We start from the raw sequence: 19,733 nt of genomic DNA, 5'->3' as shown, positions 1-19,733 counted from the left end.
ACGTACGATTGGAAACGACATGATTTACACACAACTAACATGGTATTTTACAACACAGAACCGTGTACTGTCAATAATTAACCATATTGTAGGCAGGAGATCCTCAAAGTTTCAAAGCAATTCACCGGGTCATCGCTGAAATACAGCGCTTTTTGTCATGGTTCCCCTCAAAATACGCAAAAGAGTTCTTTGCTGATGGTCACAGAAGGGGGGAATAAGAGGTAAACAATTAAGCAGCTTTAAGCTTATCCAAGTTATTTATGTTCCACATACATACTATTTTAACACACAGTTAAAACAAAAGCTGGGTGGACATCCACCGCAAGGGTGTCTTTGAACATGACCAGCGCTCAACAGGAACATTATTTTTAACTTTCTGAGCTTGTTGTTGACCCAAAAATAACATATCAATATGTTTTTGGAATCATAAAATGATAACAAACAAGATGAAATAACGTTTGGATTGATTACTTAAATTGTAATTTCAATTAGAATTTTCAGAATGTTTAATGACCAAACTCATTTATTAATTGTTAAGCTTCCCAGATGAAGTGAAACCACATAGTCCGGGCTTCGTCGAAGATTGATTGACCAAAATGTCATTCAATTTGAAAAAAAAAAATTAGGGTGTGACAGTTCTGCCTCAACTTTCACAAGAAGCCGGATATGAGGTCATCAAAAACATTTATGGAAAATATGAAAAAAAAAACCTTCTGGGGATATTATTCTTAGGAACTCTTATGTTAAGTTCTATGGAGAACAGTCCAGTAGGTTTTTTTTTTTTAATGAATCTACGCATATACACACTTTGTCAAATAATTTTCCCCTAACGCACGTTTTGTGCGTGACACAGAACTTTAATTGTGGTTTAGATGTATTTTAGGTTGAAACATGGTTGCTTTGGTGTTAAGATTTCAATATCTATATTAATGAACTCTTTCTAGCAGTAGTCCTTTCCCCCATCTAATAGAGTGGATTTGTGTGAGAACAAAATAAACGCACGTTTCAGGATGTAAAACTGCCTGAAACGTGCGTTATGGTCAGTTCAGGTCAGTTTTTACAGTTAGTCAAGTTTTGACTAAATGTTTTAACATAGACGGGGGATCGAGACGAGGGTCGTGGTGTGTGTGTGTGTGTGTGTGTGTGTGTGTGTGTGTGTGTGTGTGTGTGTAGAGCGATTCAAAGAAAACTACTGGACCGATCATCATGAAATTTAACATGCGAGTTCCTGGGTATGATATCCCCAGACGTATTTTTTTTATGAATGTCTTTGATGACGTCATATCCGGCTTTTTGTGAAAATTGAGTCAGCACTGTCACGCCCTCAATTTTTAACCAAATTGGTTGACATTTTTGTCAAGTAATCTTCGACGAAGCCCGGACTTTGGTATTGCATTTCAGCTTGGAGGCTTAAAAACTAGTTAATTAGTTTGCTAATTAAATTTGTCATTAAAATCAAATTTTCACAAACAGATTATTGCATCATATTCCTCAATTTCTCCTGAATTAAGAAATATATACATATATGTCATATTTACTCTAAAACTGTGCTCAGAATTACCGAAAATAGGTTCAGTCGGCCCAAGTACTGCGATTGCACGCTATGCGGAGACGAGCCTGACCGGTCTCAGTCTTTGGCTTTGGTTAGTCGAGACTATCTTAAATATAGTCTTGGCGGAGACTGTTTGTTGGCGTTAATCTGTTACTTTGATGCCGACAGCTTGACTAAATGTTTTTATGTCGCTTCACGCGACTTGTTGTTCTTAACGTTGCTTGTCTCAGCTGATTTTAAAATGTTGTCTCGTGCTGTTGAATATCTGAACCCTTCAAATAAACCAGTTTTAGTTGAAGATAAGTTTCTGCTATAAAGTAGCTTCCAGTACAATGAGCAAGAGTATGACCATTCCCAATTTTGGTTGACATAATTATTTGTGTGACACGCAAGTTTAATTTACCTATAAAAAAAATTAAATAAAACATTCTTTTATTCAATACAGTGCTTACACTGCTTCTTGGATGCAATTAAAGTTAAGTTTTACTCATCAAGTGTGAAAACGTTAACAAATGGTTAAAATTAAGCGACACCCCCCCCCCCCTTTCTGTGACCAGCAGCAAAGAATAACCCAAAACCTATTCTTATATAATCAATCAACACCTGCATAAGTAGAAATGCAATGACACAATAAGTACGCAAGGTAGCAAAATAAAACATCCTGTTCTGGGTAGATACTTGCTTTGACTTTCTACTCGTATGTAAACGTTGCCAAGTTGTGCGTATGCTGAATTTCTTCGATGTCTGATTGGCATCTAACGTTTATGTCGTTTTGATTTTGGGGTACCCTTATTTGGGCGGCGGTCATGTGACGCCTGTAAAAGAAATCTTTGATCTGAAAAGTGTGCTTCATCGCTAAGTAGAGGGCCGTTGATGGCATAGAAAATGTGAATAAATTAACATTGGAATGAATGCCTTGGATTGGGTACGAAAATGGGTGCAATCATTTTTTTTGCAGAGCTTAGTTCGCATGTACCCTGTTCACACCTTACCACAAAGATTAGACGTACATCTTATGTTAATACCGATGAATATTTACACATTTTCAAAATCGTAATCTGCGGCGCACCCTGGACTGTTCAAGCACTTGTTCCTGAAGTGTGAGAAAGATGAATTTGCGAAGATCCCCGTAGTGGCGCCTGACAATACTTATGCGGGTTTTCGATGAAGTCTTTGTGAATGTCAGTCAGATCTTTCTCTGTAACTCCATTGTCTGCCAAGTCCAGTGTCATTCGTTCCAAGAAGTTATGATCCAGATAGCCATGCCTGCACAGAGAAGCGTAAAGATATGTTTTCATGTAGCGACGCGGCAGCGGCACGACGGCGACAAACACGCGATGCCGCTAGCGAATTTCGCTGTGAGTGTTTCCATTAAAAGCGGCGTGGCAGGCCGATTTTTGTTCTTTCTGGCTTGACTTCTTCTTCTAAATCGGTCAAAAACTCACACTTGTAACCATACCGTAATTAAGAGAAACTATATTTGAAGCTACTTATGTTGGTTAGAAAATTGAAGAGACGAGAAATGTAAGGGAAAAAAACCTCTTTTGTTTCAACAAAATGCTCAAAAAGCGGAACGAACCCGGTGCCTTTGACAACCTGTGAAGAAATTGTTGCTGGACTATGTGCAGCTCAGGGAATACATGTATCTGACGAAAAAAACCAGTCAAAATAGACTATAAACCTGGTTCTGGGGGGGGGGGGGGGGGGTCCTCGAATATTTGAAAAGCCTTCGACCACGCCCACTTTGGTCGCGAATAACGCGCGGCAGCAATTGTTTTCGCTCCCTGGAGTGAACAAAATTTGGACCCCGAACCGTCGCGTGGCACGTTGCCGCATATGGAAACACGCCACCTCACCGGAACCATCGTGACGCCGTCGTGTCGCTATATGGAAACATAGCCTAACCTGTGTACCTTGAATAAGATAACAATAACACATTTGTCAGGAATACTTCTACGTAAAGTATAATGCACTTAAGATCGTAATCATTTTGAGCAAACAAATGCACAGAATATGAGCCTCAATAAAGCATTATTGGAATTTAATCAAGATGGGTTAAGAATGTAACAGATTCTGTGATTGGTCAGATGACCGATGTTCAATTCTCGATTAACACCGGAAATCTACTCAATGAACACCTGTTAGGGAGGTGCATTGATACACATTAAAGTAGTCTCTGTAAGCCATAAGGATCAATTTGCAAATTTTCTCCGTCGGGCTTTAATTAATCTTTTGCCGGGCGTCAATCGATCATCACAACCTCGAAAGTTCAAATGGAACCATATCAATGTACAATTATTTTTAGAAGTCTCATTAACACGACTTATTTCTCCTCCTTCTCTTCGTCCTCTTACTGCTGCTGGAAGTAGATATCAGCAAACTATAAAGTATGGCCGCCATTTGCATTTCAAATTTTTAATATCTACTATCTCTAGTAGGTTATCAAAACCAAACATGCGAACAGGGGTACATAAGGATGAAGACTAACTGTTGCGGTGATACCCTTCACATCAGTGCCTGGTTCCAATTAGTCACAGTATGTACTTAAATCAGAACAAAAACGTATTACTTCATTCATTAGCGACTACCACGCGTATGATTCCGTTATACACAGTGAGCCTTATATCAAATGAAAGTGCAGATTCTTAGGAACACAACGGTGCCAAAATCAAGAGAACTGGTCAAGAAACAAAGACGCACAATGCAATTGCAAACTGTGACTTTCGTACGTATTAGTTCAATTAACCTCCACCTTAACCACGGAGCATGTCCGCCATCATCGTACGCATATATACATGCTTTACCAAAATAAATCATGTAAATTCTGCGGCACTGATTTCAAGTCGTGATTCTTATAGTTCCCTGGTGTTAAAGGGTTCAGCTGTGTGAGTGGGACACTCGCTCATCAATTCATCCATTCGTCTAAACCACCTTGCGGTAAAGTGTGACACATGGCATGGTTTATGTAAACCAAAAAAGAAAAACATCTTCAAAGTCTTCAGACAAAGGTGCTACTCATGAGAAAATACAACGTTGATATAAACATAACCCCTCAAAATGATACTTACACTGAATCTCTCGAAGTCTTGTGATGGATGTCATTCCAGATAACGCCCATTTCGCCGCTGGTGAGAGAATACCCAAAAGTGAAGACCAAACGGCGATCGAAAGCAATTTTCAATAATGTCAGCACCTTCCTTCCGCCCTTTGTGTTGGGCAGGTATGCTTTGCTTGACACAGCAGGGTAAGGCCTGTCTTGATTGGGATCCTCTTCCTGTTGGCAAAGCAGATAGTTAAAATCCTCGTTAATTTCAATCTGTTTTAATCAGTCATTATTGCACTGAGTATTCAAGGCAGGCCACACTCATATGTGTGTATGTGTGTGTACTCACACCACTTGCCTTACGTAATATGAATCAGAAACAAATAACCTGCTGTTTACATGTGTGCTCAACAGCAACACAAAAAGTATACATATTTTTCCATTTTCTGGCACAGACGCACGTAAATTCAAAAGTAATAAAGGTTAACTTTATGTACGATTTACCGAGGATTGTATCTGATTTTTGTTAATCCGCCCCCAAAAGACGTCACGATTTTTTTTTTTCCATTGTGATAATATTTTACGTAATTTCTGAAGGTTTGTTTTGTCCTCAATTAAACGTTCCAATAATGTTTCCTTTGTTTTTGTTTTACTCTTGTGATAATAGAAGCTCGCGGTTTAACTCATTGGAATTTACAACGATTGGAATATAAAATTAACATGACAAAATGGGGTCAATAAGTCGAACACGTTTAAACAAAACATTCCGGCAAAAAACACTCCAATGCTATTACTTTGAAACTGTTTTTTTTTTTTTTAACTTATTTGGAGTTACCAACAGAGTCTTGGTAATGAGCAGTATTAGTTAGGCCGTCCGTAGAAGAATTATTCACTTTCAAGTTTTCTCGGATGTTTTTCAAGTAATAAATAATAATAATAATAAATGAGCATTTATATAGCGCAACATCATAACTATACAATTATGCTCTTTGCGCTTGACACATTTAAAATTAAAACACAGTTATACAAGCATTTACATCTACATTCATAGTCAGCAACGCTTAATTAAAAGCATACACCATCAAACATACATTACAAAAGATTCTTCCACTAACTAAGTAATAAAAACATGAATAAAATAGGTATTGAAAAACAAGGACAAGTAAGTGCCTCAAAATTTCAAAAAAGAACGGTAGGTTGTCATAACAAGACGAAAATTTGGTCTACCCTCATCAAGTTTCAAGCTCAAAGCGGGGGCATGTTCTGGGTAAAAATTATAAAGGGTTTGAAGAAATATTTTAGAAACTTCACACGCTTCCAGGGTATTTATCATTTCGAGTCATAACCAAAGTATAATATATATATCCATCTAAAATGTAAAGGTCACAGAGGGGTCATGTTTGGGTCAGAAAAAAGAAAAGTTATTTAATACATTGAAATAATAAAATAAATCCAAAAACAAAGAGACTGCCAACGTTCCAAAATTCAGAATAAAAAAAACGAGAAAGGTTTGTCATTGACAAAACAATACATTCACAAATATATCGACCTAACGGTCTTTTAAGTGCACAGACAAACAATTAACAACGAAGACTTATCTGGCTGATTTTTTCGTGGCAGGCGGAAGAAACAATCAGCCAGATAAGTTTTTGTTATTAATTACCGAAATTCAGACAAAGCGAAGACAATTTAGTAAGTATGTTTACTGATAGCAAACATTTAAACATCATGTTCTAGCACTTAACCGCGTGAAACAAGAACTTACATTCTGTTTTCCTTCCGGAAAGGAGTATTCAATCATCAGAGATCCATACCCTTCAAAGCCTTGGAGGTCAAGCCCGCACAATTTCATTCCCATTGTACCGTCCTGCGGTTGTATGCCAGTGAGAATGCCTTGAATCTTATAACATACGGGGCACCGAGACTTCTGAGACAACCACCTGTCAACACAATCCGTGCAGAATCTGTGTCCGCAATTCAATGTCTTCGGATTTGTCATGTTTTCACGGCAAATACAACAATCTTCCTTCACGGGTTCTTGTCGTAATGACGCCCCAGCAGGAGACTGCCTGGCATGCAAAGGCGTCTCCTGAGCAGTCTGCCGGCTCAAAAGATTGCTTGAGGTTCTGGGCAAGAGCGTCTCCAAGTCTGGGCTGACGTCTTCCATTCTCGATCTGCTGGACATTTTGTTGCAGTTCCAGTTAGCAGAAGAAGCAGTGTCCGAGTCCGAGTCTGAAACGATATTTGAGGCTGTAATCAAGCCTCTGCTATTTTCAGTATGTTTGTTTATGTTTGTGATACTCTTATTTTGCCATATTTGATAGAAGGTGAATGAAAACAATGCGAACGGTGCATGCTATTTGCAATCCCCCTTCACCCCTTTCTTCCTCACACACACAAATACGCTGCCCCTTTTCTGGAAAATACCGCCCCTAAACCTTCTGTTTGCTCTGTGCTTGAGTTGTTTACCAACTAACTTCAGATAATCTTGACCAGTATGGTAATTAGTTTTCCCTGTGGATATCTGACAGTGGTTGTTGAAAGGGAATAATTTTGTAAATAGACCTGAAGGAGAGCTTCAGTTGTTCAATGAACTGAAAATGGACTGAAATACATATGGTGGGGGAATAAAAAGCCGTAACAGAGAAACAGTCAAACCCGATTTGCATCACCCCCCCCCCCCCCCCCATCCCCTCTTCCCCAATGTCTCCTTTCCTGCGAGGGCTGGATGTAAAACAGCACCTGTTTGCATATATACAAGTATATGCCATTGCCCTCGTTTATAAAGAATTTGTCTTGTCGTGTCTTGTCTTGCACACGCACCACGTAAGTCAACAGATCATTTGCAAACCTGTTTGGATTGTCCTTGCCTCTTGAGTGGACGCAGATGTGTTCTGTGCGAAGGTTCGCTGTATGACGCTGATAATATCGCCTCTTGTGTCAACAAAGTGGATGTGTCTCAAGCTGGTTTCTCGGCCCCACGCATTGTCAAAAGTGTGCAACGCTGACAGGTACACTCTCGCACATGTCTCGTTTCCTTCACCATCTACACCTGTAATGCAAACAAAAACATCTCTACATACTTTTAAGGTTGATGTCGGCTCGACGTAAAACAAAGAACAAGAAACAAGTCGATATCAAAACATTTAGTCGATCTGTCCGCCTGAAACTAAAAGATTAGCACGGAAAACCCGGAATCAGTCAACACCAAAACAAGTAAAATCCTGGCTAACTGAAACCCGTAGACCGATACGAGTCGAAATGGTCTACGCGAAGCATGCGGACATTCCACATACTCTGCACAAAACCGATTAACTATGTCAGGATTGTCCGTGGTCTGGCAGAGTTAGAGCCCAGTGCCTCAGCCAAGCTTTCCAAAACGAGGCGGAGGATATCCCACGCTTTCGATCGGCTTTATCCTGCCATCGGGACGAATATCTAACTCTGATGTGTATGTTATACAGTGCGTGCACAATACATGACACTCTTCGTTCAAAAATCAGCGTTCACGTTCATCGAAGTTCACAACTTGTTGCGGAAATGATCGCTGTCACGTAGTGATGCCTGATGGCTTACAACGTGTTTTGATCGAGGTCAATTGGGTTTGGCTTGAGGTCACGTTAGTTTAGGAAAACACGTGCTTAGCGAACATTTCCAGTGATCAGCAAGCCATCAGTGGTGATCCTTGGCTCCAATCTGTGTATGTTCGAAAGAAAATGATATCATATTTAGTGCACGCTGCATAACATAGACAGTCATCAAAGTTAGTTGTTCGTCCTGATCGCAGGATAAAGCCGATCGGAAGCGTTGAACATGCTCCGCCTCGTTTTGCCTAGCATTCCAAAAAAGGGGAAAGTTGCATGGTTTTCGGTAGATAGCCTACTTCCCTGCCATCAAGGGAAAAGAGCTGCATCTCACAATTACCATTCAATTCATACACCCACCTTGCATGACCTGCATCCTTGCTCCCTTTTTTCAAACTTTCAAAACTTCGAATTGTACTTATCCTGTCTTGATAATATAAGAATTATTTCGTGTTTTAAGAATGTTTGTCTCATATGCTGTCAATTAATTATTTAGATTTAAAAGTTAGGTCTGACACCATATCAAGGCTTCCAATTCGGACCTATAGATACGTCCACACAAAATAAACTCTTAAAAAAATGCCCGCTCTCTATGGAGAGCAGCTCGGGTGTTCCCTAGTGGTAAGCGTTCAAACAAAAAAGGGTGTATGTACTGTTGAGTGTAAAAGCCTAACGGTGATCGGAAACCGATGGTTTACGGAAGGCAGAGTGGACCTTTAAGTCAATCTGTCGGCCTGAAACAACAAAAAGTAAAAAGGCAACTCCGACAACCCGGGGTCAGTCATCATTGAGACTAGCAAGGTTTGGCTAGCAAAAACCCGAAGACGGGTCGAACCGGTTTTGGAGATACATTAAAACATAGGACAACATTTGCATACACCGATTTTCTTTAATTTTGTGCACATTTGTAGAGTAAAAATCACATATCCCTATTATTTTTTGGATACAGAATAATACAGAATACGATGTAATCATTTTGAATCTCTTATTGAAAGTTCAGTTCAAATTAGAATTTAAAAAGAGTTACCAAACAAACTGATTAATTAATTTACAAGCTTCCGAGTTGAAATGCTATCCAATAGTCTGAACCTAATCAAACATTGCTTCAGCAAAATTTCAATCTATTTCATTGTAAAATTGAGGTCACCTTAGTGCGCCTTCGTCTTTCGCAGAAAAACGGGATATGACGTCATAAAAATATGTATCTAAGTGTTAGAAAACATCCGTCTAAGGATAATATTTGGCAAAGGTCACATGTACAATTTCATAAACATATGTTCGTTAGTTTTTATCGAATAGCTCTACACACACACACACACACACACACACACACACACACACACACACACACACACACATACATGAAAACATAAACCAACTTTTAAAAAACTTTGAGCATATTTTTAGAGTAAACATATCATATCTATGTATTTTTGGATTCAGTAAACGATAAAGAATACAATTAAATCTTTTTTGAATCTCTAATTCAAATTAGAATTTTTACATATTAGTGAGTCTTTTTAGCTTCCATCTTGAAATGCAATTCCATAGTCCGGTCTTAGTCAAAGATTGCCTGATCGACATTTCAATCAATTTGATTGAAAAGTGAGGGCGTGACAGTACTGCCTGTATTTTCACAAAAAGCCGGATATGACGTCACCAAAGACATTTATTGAAAAACGTCTGCGGATATCATCACCCACACACAAACACACACACACACACACACACACACACACACACACACACACACACACACACACACACACACACTCACAGTTTTTACATTGGGATTAAATAGCACATAATGTAATAATAATAATAATAATAATAATAATAATAATAATAAAGTGTATTTATATTGCGCCTATCCCTTACAAAAGAAAAAAAACATTTTGGCTCTAAGCGCATTACAACATGTGTAGGGACTTGGTACAATCAAGTCTGACAAATACAATAACACAATATACAGTCGGTCTCTTAGGTAAAACTGGGAAAAGCAGCTTCGACATTTAAACACTGCTACTAAAAAAATCCTCTAACAATGCATACTGCTTTACAATATGCATTTATGTATAAATATAGTTAAAGAACATCGAGTTAATAGGAATTAGAAAAGGTTCTTATGATAAAACTATCTAGCGAACGACGAAGACGAAGAAGAATAAAACTATCAATGTCGATGTATAACAAGTCATTCAACGTAAATGGCCAAAGAACAACAACAAAGCAGTGATGATAAAACAGTTATATCCAATGGCTAATAACGAGGCAGAACTAAATAGTATCGACACAAGGTTAAAACAAAACATATGTAACATTTAAAATCCAGTAGGTTAGATGTTTTTGACCGAGGTTATATGTTCTTTTCCTTTTTTACGAGGGACGATATTTTGCGTCAAACAAAGGTATACAAAACCCCTACACAACATACACCACTGATTACGCAACAAGAATGCGCAATACTAAAAATACATCGGATTTGACCGTATATATAACAATACAAACAGCGATAACCCCCTCCTCCCGCCCCCCCCCCCCCACACACACACACACACACACCCTAGTGCCTGCGCCAAAAATAATCAACATAATTACCTGAGATGATTGCCGGAATTCCAAGGGAAGCTATCTGCATGCTGTGAGCTTTGCGCAGACATTTATAGACGGTGTCCACCAGGTGTTGCCGACACAGCGCCTTGTCCTTGTAGTCTGACCAGCGTGGTCCCACAGCGTGCATCACCTTCTTGCAGGGTAGCCATCCTGCTGTGGTGGCCAGCACCTCCGTCACTCTCAGTGGACCATTATTTCTGGTGTATTGTTCTCTTTCCACAGCTAGCTTGAATCCAGCAGCTGTGGGTATGGCGTGTTCCATACACCCACCATGAGCGATATTGACGATGGCATCCACGTGGAGCTGTGTGATGTCCCGTTTGTACACAAACACCTTAATACAGACTTGGTGTGGGACTCTTGCAGAGTATGGCAGAACACTGGCTTGTGCACAGATGCAAGGATAGATTCGCCCTGATTTGATTTGGCACGGGCTCCTGTTGAGTTTGCTGCTTTGGCAACATCAGAGCTCAGTCGTTCGCTCCTCGGCCGTTGCTGTCTCTCCTGGCCAAATGAAACTGACGATGAAGGTCCAACGTTTGGTATCGTTTTTGATCGTGTTGCTTTTGAAGAACAACCGGGCACAGCCTGTGTTGCAGCAGTCTTGAATTCTTCGGCTCTGGCTGTGTAGCGGGGAGGTGCACTGATGGTACAAACCTACACACAATCACAAGACATGCTTATGAGGTATAAAGGATGCGCGACCAGAAATTACTATAACATTCTCTAGTGTTTGTTGACCAGAGGAAGAAATCCAAATGCGGTGCTTCAAAATCATACGGGGGAAAAAAGAAACACGTCCTCAAAATGTACTGAAATATTTTATCCCAGAGAGTGAAACACGACCGATGTGAGCAAGATGTACATCATGAGGAAGGGTCATAAAGTGGCCACATTTCAACGCTTTAGCAACAAAACATATGATAAAAATTAAATGAATAAAATATTGTACCCGAACACAATGTGACCTTGGCAGATGAGGATCAACCGGACATCCATTAATTGTGACTGACGGTCACCAAACCTGCAAGTGTGTGAAATTTCAAAGCTTTCTAGCTTCCATAACATCCGGGGGGAAAGAATCAGTATTCAGAGTGTTGTTATTAGACGGCCTTACATTCAAGAACTATTAATTACTAAGACACACTGTAAACTCAGGTAAGTCAAAAAGGAATTTACTTCGTCGATTGCGTCTTTGGCATCCTGTTTTAGTCCAAACAGATGGACAGTCGCTGCGTCTGTGTTGCTTTCGTCTTTGGAGAATTCGACGATGCCTTTAACTGATTCAATGTTTTCTGTAGCAAAAAGTACATCATTATTGACATTGTAGGCTGCATTAAGAAAAAGAGACGAACACAAACAGTGTGGTAATTGTACACTTATACCACGTCAACATCAAATATTTGCATCACACACAAATGATTTACTCATCTCTAGTTTCCCTCGGGCTTCAATTTAAATCAGTAATCTCTGTCAAGATTGAAATGGTTAAAGGCATAGAAAGCTGATGACTATTCACGCTAATTGCTTTACCCACAGCTGGAGACATGCTAAATTAAGTTCCCTGCAAGATATTGTAGTCTAGGACCCCTTAAATGTTGAGATATTTGAATTTTTATTTTGATCTAGATCGTCCTATTTATAGATTTGCCAACAGAGGGAACGTTGACGCAAGGGAAATAACTCCGCGTCTTTGTTGACATCCTCACTTTTTCAGAGGCTAGAACAAGCTGTAATGCATGTATATGGTCCGCGCATTGCGACATATCGTCATTATATGGCCTTATGATGCATTTGACATCGATTGTGGGCAAACTACACATCGTAAACACGGGAGCGAGTTAGTAAGCCTTTAAGTTTCGGAGCAACAACTATTCTAGGATAAATTACAGTATCAGTTATCCGTTGTGTTTCTCGTTTCTCCACTTAAGACTTGTGAATTTTCCATTTTGTCCTGAATTAAACGTTCCAATAATGTAACAGTTCTTGTTTTTGTTTTTAATCTTGATGTTTTTAACGTTAGTAGACTATCTGTTTTGGGTCTATTCAAATAGGGTACTGACACTTTTCTCATGTATGCCAGCACAATATGTCCACTCATCAGTTCTTCGTTCATCTTGTACTAATCAATGAATTAAATACATGACCAACATAAATAAACATACCAAAGAAAAGGTCAACCGACCACCCACGCCACAGCAACTGTTCGTTCATTTCATCAAAAATATCTCCTGCGTCCTGTGGTATTTTGTCCAGGTAGAGCTTGGCACGAATTCCACTCTCAACATTCTCGCTTATGGTCTCGATAACAGCCACCAGCATTGGCAGCGCAGAGCGTTTGGGTTGAACGCTGTCTACAAGTGTAAGCGGTAGAACAATTTCAGCATCAGGACAGATGTCAATTGCTGCCTGGATAGCCGTCTTGCAGGAAACCTGAAGCTGGCGCCGAAAGGCCTCTTCATTGGACAGTGCCGGAGCGTGCATCACGATGATGGTTCTTTTGCTGACACCATGGCTAACTGTTATGATGCGTAGCCATGTTTTGGGTGGTGGTCCAATTGCGCGTGCATGATTTCTGGCGTTGCTGGATATGTCTTCTGTAAGAAAAACATAAGAATACGAGCATTGCAAAGCCCTCGTTACTCACGTTTGTACAGTTTGTACATGTTGCAATATATGTAATCTACAAATACAGAGTATTGAATACTAAAGTGTGTGTGTGTGTGTGTGTGTGTGTGTGTGTGTGTGTGTGTGTGTGTGTGTGTGTGTGTGTGTGTGAGAGAGAGAGAGAGAGCAAGATTGTTATTGAGTCGTGGATGTCAGACTGCGTGCGTGTGTTATGCATGTGTGTGTGTGTGTGTGTGTGTGTGTGTGTGTGTGTGTGTGTGTGTGTGTGTGTGTGTGTGTGTGTGTGTGTGTGTGTGTGTGGACATTAGTAAGAGGTCTTTAGGTTGTGCGTGCAGTGTTTGATATTCAACTTAAAACAATTTTAAAAAGCACAAGTTCATAAAAAACACATACCCCTTTCCAGGATGTGTTTGTATGCTGGAGGCCATTCTCTCTGTCCTTCACAAAGCGGTAAAATGATGACTCCAGGGCTGTCGCAGAAAGCCATGTTACCGTCACACACTAACAGCATACTATCACGATAGGTAGCCCTCAGCTGTACGCGCTCTGCTGGAGACTCCACAGTCAGCAAACAATGGTGTTGCTTTTCTATGTTGTGCACAACACATTGACCGTGAACACTTTGCAGAAACAGACCTGTGGCCAGACTGATTTTTACATCAGTTTTTTCCAGAGATAAAACGTGTTCTTCCACTCTGGAAATTACGTGTTGTGTCTGACCTCTCTTGCATGTCACATGCAATGATGGAACGTTCTTGCAATCCTTTTGAAAATCTAGTTTTGCCTGACAACCCCCATCGTAGTGAAAAGTTTGGATAAACCTTTGCATGTTATTTGAAACTTCCAGGAACCTGCTAACAACGGGTCTTCTAGACAGTTGGATGATTCTTTGTGGATTTCGTAGTTGTTTTACGCTTTCTACAATCACACTCTCACTCTCAGTGTCTTTGTGGTAAATTATTGTTAGTTTTCCGTCTTTGAAATCCACAACAATCTCTCGCTGTCGTTCTTTTGTGTTCAAGCAGCCTATTATTCCAAGGTCGTCATCATCTCCGTCTTGAACATCAAATTCTTCCATTCGAATGTCCTCAGTTAATACAGTCTTCATTTTCTTATGATGCATAGGCTTTACAAGTATGTTTTTCTTGTTTGTTTTATCCAGCTTAAATGATGGGACACTGTTCATGAACTTCCGTTGGACTGCTTTCAAACTGAGAAGTTTGGCCTGGGCTAAGGTCACCTCAATAGCAGTGAACTGTTGATTTTTTGCGTTTTTCTCGCGACGGTTGTCTTCCGAAGACGAGAAGTAGTCTGGTTTTCGACCTGTCTCACAGGGCATGAAGGGTGGAAGAGACGAGTATTGGTCATTGTCAGTGTCAGTCTCAATTTCAGTGCTTGTTCGGTTCACAACAGTGCACTCTAGATGGCCAGAAAACCAAGGTGACTCCTCCTCGCTGTCGGGCGTAAGATAGTCCTCGTCCGTTGATGAATCTCCATCATCACCAGGACAAAGTGTTTCAGACATAGCCGACGCCCCAGGAGCAGGAGCGGTGCTTTCGGCCATTGTAACTTCAAATCAACACGTGCCCGTGCAAAAAAAACTCTGTTTCAGATTGGCAGGTTTAGTTTATCAAGAATGTGTGTGGCTGAACTGCGTTCAGACCATTTCGCAACATTGGGAGTTTTCTGCAGGTCGTCAGCTCCCGCCCAGCCAAGAGACCTCCATCATTAATCTGTAAATGAAGTCAAAATCATGGGCTATCCAATAGAACACATTCACTATTAAGTGGGGGTTTTAGTGGGTTTATTTATTTTTTTTACATTTAGTCAATTTAAACAACGACAGATAATAGAGATGACGTGATGATGTATGTATGTATGTATGTATGTATGTATGTATGTATGTATGTATGTATGTATGTATGTATGTATGTATGTATGTATGTATGTATGTATGTATGTATGTATGTATGTATATATGTGTGTATGTGTGTGTGTGTGTGTGTGTGTGTATGTGTGTGTGTGGGTGTGTGTGTGTGTGTGTGTGTGTGTGTGTGTGTAGAACTGATCGGCAACAAAGACTAACTGGACAATGACAATAGCTTTACTCTATAATTGGTGACAGTTCACCCTTTCACATATGTATGCATGTATGTATATATATGTATGCGTGTGTGTTTGTGTGTGTGTGTGTGTATGTGTGTGTGTGTGTGTGTGTGTGTATGTGTATGTGTGTGTGTGTGTGTGTGTGTGTGTGTGTGTGTGTGTGTGTGTGTAAAGAAATTCCAGGAAAGCTTGAGAGATGTACATGACATTTTACATGTACACTCTTCAATATTATATTCTCGCACGGTTTTCCCCTAGACGGGCGAAGTGGCGCAGTGGTAAGAAGTCAGCCTGCTAATCGGGAGGTCGTGAGTTCGAATCCCGGTCGCTGCCGCCTGGTGGATTAAGAGTGGCGATGTTTCCGATCTCCCAGGTCAACTTATGTGCAGACCTGCTAGTGACTTAACCCCTTTCGTGTGTACACGCAAGCACAAGACCAAGTGCGCACAGAAAAGATCCTGTAATCCATGTCGGAGTTCGGTGGATTATGGAAACACGAAAATACCCAGCATGCCTACCCAACTAAAGCGGAGTGAAGCTGACTATGCTCTCAGAGTTATATAGTGTGGGGAACCCAAATGGGCAAACGAGCTCACACGTCACCAGAATTTCTGGAACGTTGAAGAAGGTTTCCCCTCTTTTTTTTCTCGATAAATGTCTGATGAGGTTGTATCTGGCTTTTTATAAAAGATGAGGCCGCACTGAGGTTACGGTGACCTCAATTTTACAAGGACACATATGTAAAGTACATACGGAATTTTAAGTCATTTGAGGCATTAAGTTTGCTGTTATTTTACATGCCTGTTTGGGGGAGTTTCTGGCAAATTTGAGCAATTTGAAGAATCTGGGGAATCCAGTGTACGCGCACGACACGATTTACTCGAAAACACACCACAAATATGGTAACTAATTAAATTAAATTGAGGGAATCCGCTTCAGGGCGCTGAATCTCTCGGGTGTTCGAAACAAACAGTAGTCCAGGAACGCCGCCTGTCGGAAAGACGGGAGCGCTGCATGTCTATGACGCGGCCTCCCAGTAACGTTCATCACGTTAACAAACAACGGAAGTAACTCACAAAGAGTGCCCTTTCTTTGCCTATTCTACAACATTTGATTAAGCTTTTAACGAGCTTCCTTTTCTAAAGTGAGGGCAGGCGCATTATCTTTAACGCAGAAACTTATGGTATAACTTTTGAAGCGATCTGAGGGCCTTTTGCTGAGGTATTATCCCGTTAATGGAACGTGCTTCTGTAAAACCACTCTCCTCCCCCATACCCCGCCCCCTTCACGTTTTTACATAGTTTTGAGGTTTTGCAATTATGTTTTGTTTGCGCTAGAAAGACAGACCCAAAACTGCTACACTGTGATGATTACAGTCTTAGCTATCATATATATATAATTATAGCAACTTTTGTGTGTTAACAGCTCTGTGTGTGTCCGTTTTGAACGTCACATTTAGAGTGAATGCTGTCCGAGATGTGAAAAGGTGAAAAGGCCTATTGGTTCTATGGTTTTGCGTTTGCGTTCTGACATGGGCAAGTAGTCGAGAGAGGGTAAATGAAATTGCTTTGAGCGCTCTAGCATCGTTTAGTTTGTCAGACCTGGAGGTGGTCCATATCAAGAGCCGGTCCATATTAGGGGCCCTTCCCATAATTTACGATTGGGGAATGGTCCCTAACATGGACCACTTTTTGTTTCATGCTGATAACTAGCTTGTTTTCTTGCGAAGAAATTTCATTTGGTGTTTCGTAGTTCTTCTCTCCTTAGTTAACTATTAGACCTAATAGGAGCAAATTAGCTTTGATAGATATTCAGCAAAAAATTAAATACACAAAATCATTCACAATTAGTTCATATTAGGAGCCTTGGCACCCAATACCTTTCCATATCACTGTAAAAATCCCCAACTTTGTAACTTCAAAATAATATGATACAACTAAGCGTGCAAGTCAGACTAATCCAAATATGTTTCAGAGTTATCTGTTTGCGTTCGATGAGAGCATTATTTGAAGCACAACAGGAAACTAAAGAAACTGATCAAAAACAGAGAGAAAAAAATAAATGAAATTATCAACTTTCACTCAAAGAAGACTATTTGTTATATTTGTTTCGAAATGTTCGAGGGCTAGTTATTTTCAGCAAGCTTCTTAGTGAATAACTGAAACCCGCCATTATCTCTTATTTTCTTTTATTTGTTGGAGGTATTAGGGGACACGTACACAATACTTTGAGATTTTGCTAATGTATTTATGCCTGCACTAAAAACTCGGGGCTAACACTACCAATCTGTAACAAATACAGTCTAAGCTGTCATATACAGCAATGTTTGTGGGATAACAGGTTTGTCCGTGGACAGGAACAAGCCTGTTTGAAGCGTCAAATCAAGTTTAGATTGAACGCAGGCGCGAAATGAGTCTAAAACAGAGATAAAGCCTAACGGTTTTGTGGTTTGTGTGTCTCCAACTGTTTTGACTTGTGGAAGTAAATGTTGCAAATGAAATTGTTTTGAGCGCTCTAGCACCGTTAGTTTGTCAGGGCAGGAGGTGGTTCATATTACTGAGGAGACGGTCCATATTAGGAGCCCTTCCCCTACATGCCCTGTTGTTCGCAAAATGTCTAAAGATTTACAGTCTGAACGCTATTTATGTTAACATACATTAAGGGCAATAGAGAATATAATCTGTAACTAGAAAGTTGAAAACGCTATAGCTCCAAGTGCAACATAAACACTTCGTTCTGTCAGACTTCAAGGTCAGACCGCGTCGTGGCAAGATCATCGCGCAACAGCCTGCGTTTCGTATCTCCTGTTCCATCGCTAGCTAACTGATACACTTTGTGTTAAACTAATTAGATATCCAAGTAAGTTGGCAGTTGAAAACAAACTTGTATATAACTAAATTCTTACCTTTCCAACTGGTTCATTCAACACTGCAACTCTGACATTTCACAGTAAGTGTTATGCCGAGAGCTACCGTAAATAGCTGAGCCCAGCTAACCTAGTTTTTGAGAAACGACAGTGCCAGTGGCGTCGTGTGCCGTATTTAACATTACTGGCTGCATGACCACAAAAAAGAAAGGGCTTAGGCCTTCGTAAATCGACTAACACAGATACGCGCAACACACACACACACACACACACACACACACACCACACACACACACACACACACACACACACACACACACACACACACAGGTATATTTCAAAATGTGTCCCAAGTAGATCCTTGCTAACCTATGGCTGACGATAAAAGGAAAGGGCGTAGGCCTGCGCGTAGATCGACTCACGTCGATATTCGCAACGAACACAAACATATACTACACTCGTGCAGACTCTAGCCTTAAATGCAAAGTCCTTCGCAGGTTAACGATTCGGCTCACCGTCTCAGATCTGACTTTTTAATGAGATGACGCCAACCGTCCACTTGGACACCTACCAGAAATAAACCGCGAATCTGGATTCTTTATGTGAAGAATGGAATTTTCGTTATTAAAAACTTTTTTTTAAGACAATTGTAGCAATCAGCAAAAATAATGTAAACAACAAAAAATGCGGATGGAAAGTATTTTCTTTGTTTTTATCCATGTAAAAACTTGCAAGATTTGGCCTACCATTTCACGGGAAAGACTGCATGTGCCTTTAAAATGTTTTTTAAAAAGACGACCTCTGCAAGGTTTCCAGGTTTCAGCCTGGTAAAAAAAAAAAAGCCTATATGTGGACTGCCCCCCTTCTTCAACAGAAGCACAAACGACAACCACTTCTACCACCACCACAACAACAACAACAACAACAACAACAACAACAACAACAACAACAACAACAACAACAACAACAACAACAACAGGCAGGAAAACAAATCAAGCAGCTTCTAAAAATGCTTAATAACGGGGATTCCCATTTAATAGACCAGTCTATTTTTGTAAACGGGAATTCCCAGTTAATTTTTTGAGACTAAATAACAAAAGAGTGCATACGGTTCACTGATCTTTGAGATCAGTGCTACGGTTCAGTCCAGGGGAAGCAACCTTGTAAACTTTGCAACATTGTCGTTGTCGATTTAGCTCCCCTTCCTGGCCTGCCTTACGCTTTTTACATTTAGTCAAGTTTTGACTAAATGTTTTAACATAGACGGGGAATCGAGACGCGGGTCGTGGTGTGTGTGTGCGTGCGTGAGTGCGTGCGTGCGTGCGTGCGTGCGTGTGTGTG

At 40.3% G+C, this 19,733-nt stretch overlaps 1 protein-coding gene across 3 annotated transcripts; it reads right to left on the bottom strand.

Moving 5' to 3' along the window:
- Nucleotides 1-2,094: 2,094 nt before the first annotated feature.
- On the bottom strand, nucleotides 2,095-18,567 carry LOC138945474 (uncharacterized). 3 transcript variants are annotated; one of them, XM_070316904.1, is made up of 9 exons: nucleotides 18,432-18,567; nucleotides 13,814-15,153; nucleotides 12,958-13,389; nucleotides 11,972-12,087; nucleotides 10,778-11,449; nucleotides 7,447-7,647; nucleotides 6,361-6,827; nucleotides 4,621-4,826; nucleotides 2,095-2,818 (listed from the first exon to the last, which is right to left on the bottom strand). In XM_070316904.1, the coding sequence occupies exons 5-9, from the start codon at nucleotides 11,052-11,054 to the stop codon at nucleotides 2,632-2,634; spliced, it is 1,338 nt and encodes a 445-aa protein (XP_070173005.1). In that variant the 5' UTR covers nucleotides 11,055-11,449; nucleotides 11,972-12,087; nucleotides 12,958-13,389; nucleotides 13,814-15,153; nucleotides 18,432-18,567; the 3' UTR covers nucleotides 2,095-2,631. The 3 variants fall into 3 exon arrangements, with proteins under 3 accessions (XP_070173005.1, XP_070173006.1, XP_070173004.1); XM_070316905.1 differs by lacking the exons at nucleotides 13,814-15,153; nucleotides 18,432-18,567 and having other exon boundaries at nucleotides 12,958-13,426; XM_070316903.1 differs by lacking the exons at nucleotides 2,095-2,818; nucleotides 4,621-4,826; nucleotides 6,361-6,827; nucleotides 7,447-7,647; nucleotides 10,778-11,449 and having other exon boundaries at nucleotides 11,743-12,087.
- Between the last annotated feature and the right edge of the window lie 1,166 nt (nucleotides 18,568-19,733).

The sequence above is a fragment of the Littorina saxatilis genome, linkage group LG13, assembly GCF_037325665.1.
Source record: "Littorina saxatilis isolate snail1 linkage group LG13, US_GU_Lsax_2.0, whole genome shotgun sequence".
Lineage (NCBI taxonomy): Eukaryota > Metazoa > Mollusca > Gastropoda > Littorinimorpha > Littorinidae > Littorina > Littorina saxatilis.
This window is presented reverse-complemented; position numbering and strand designations above follow the sequence as displayed.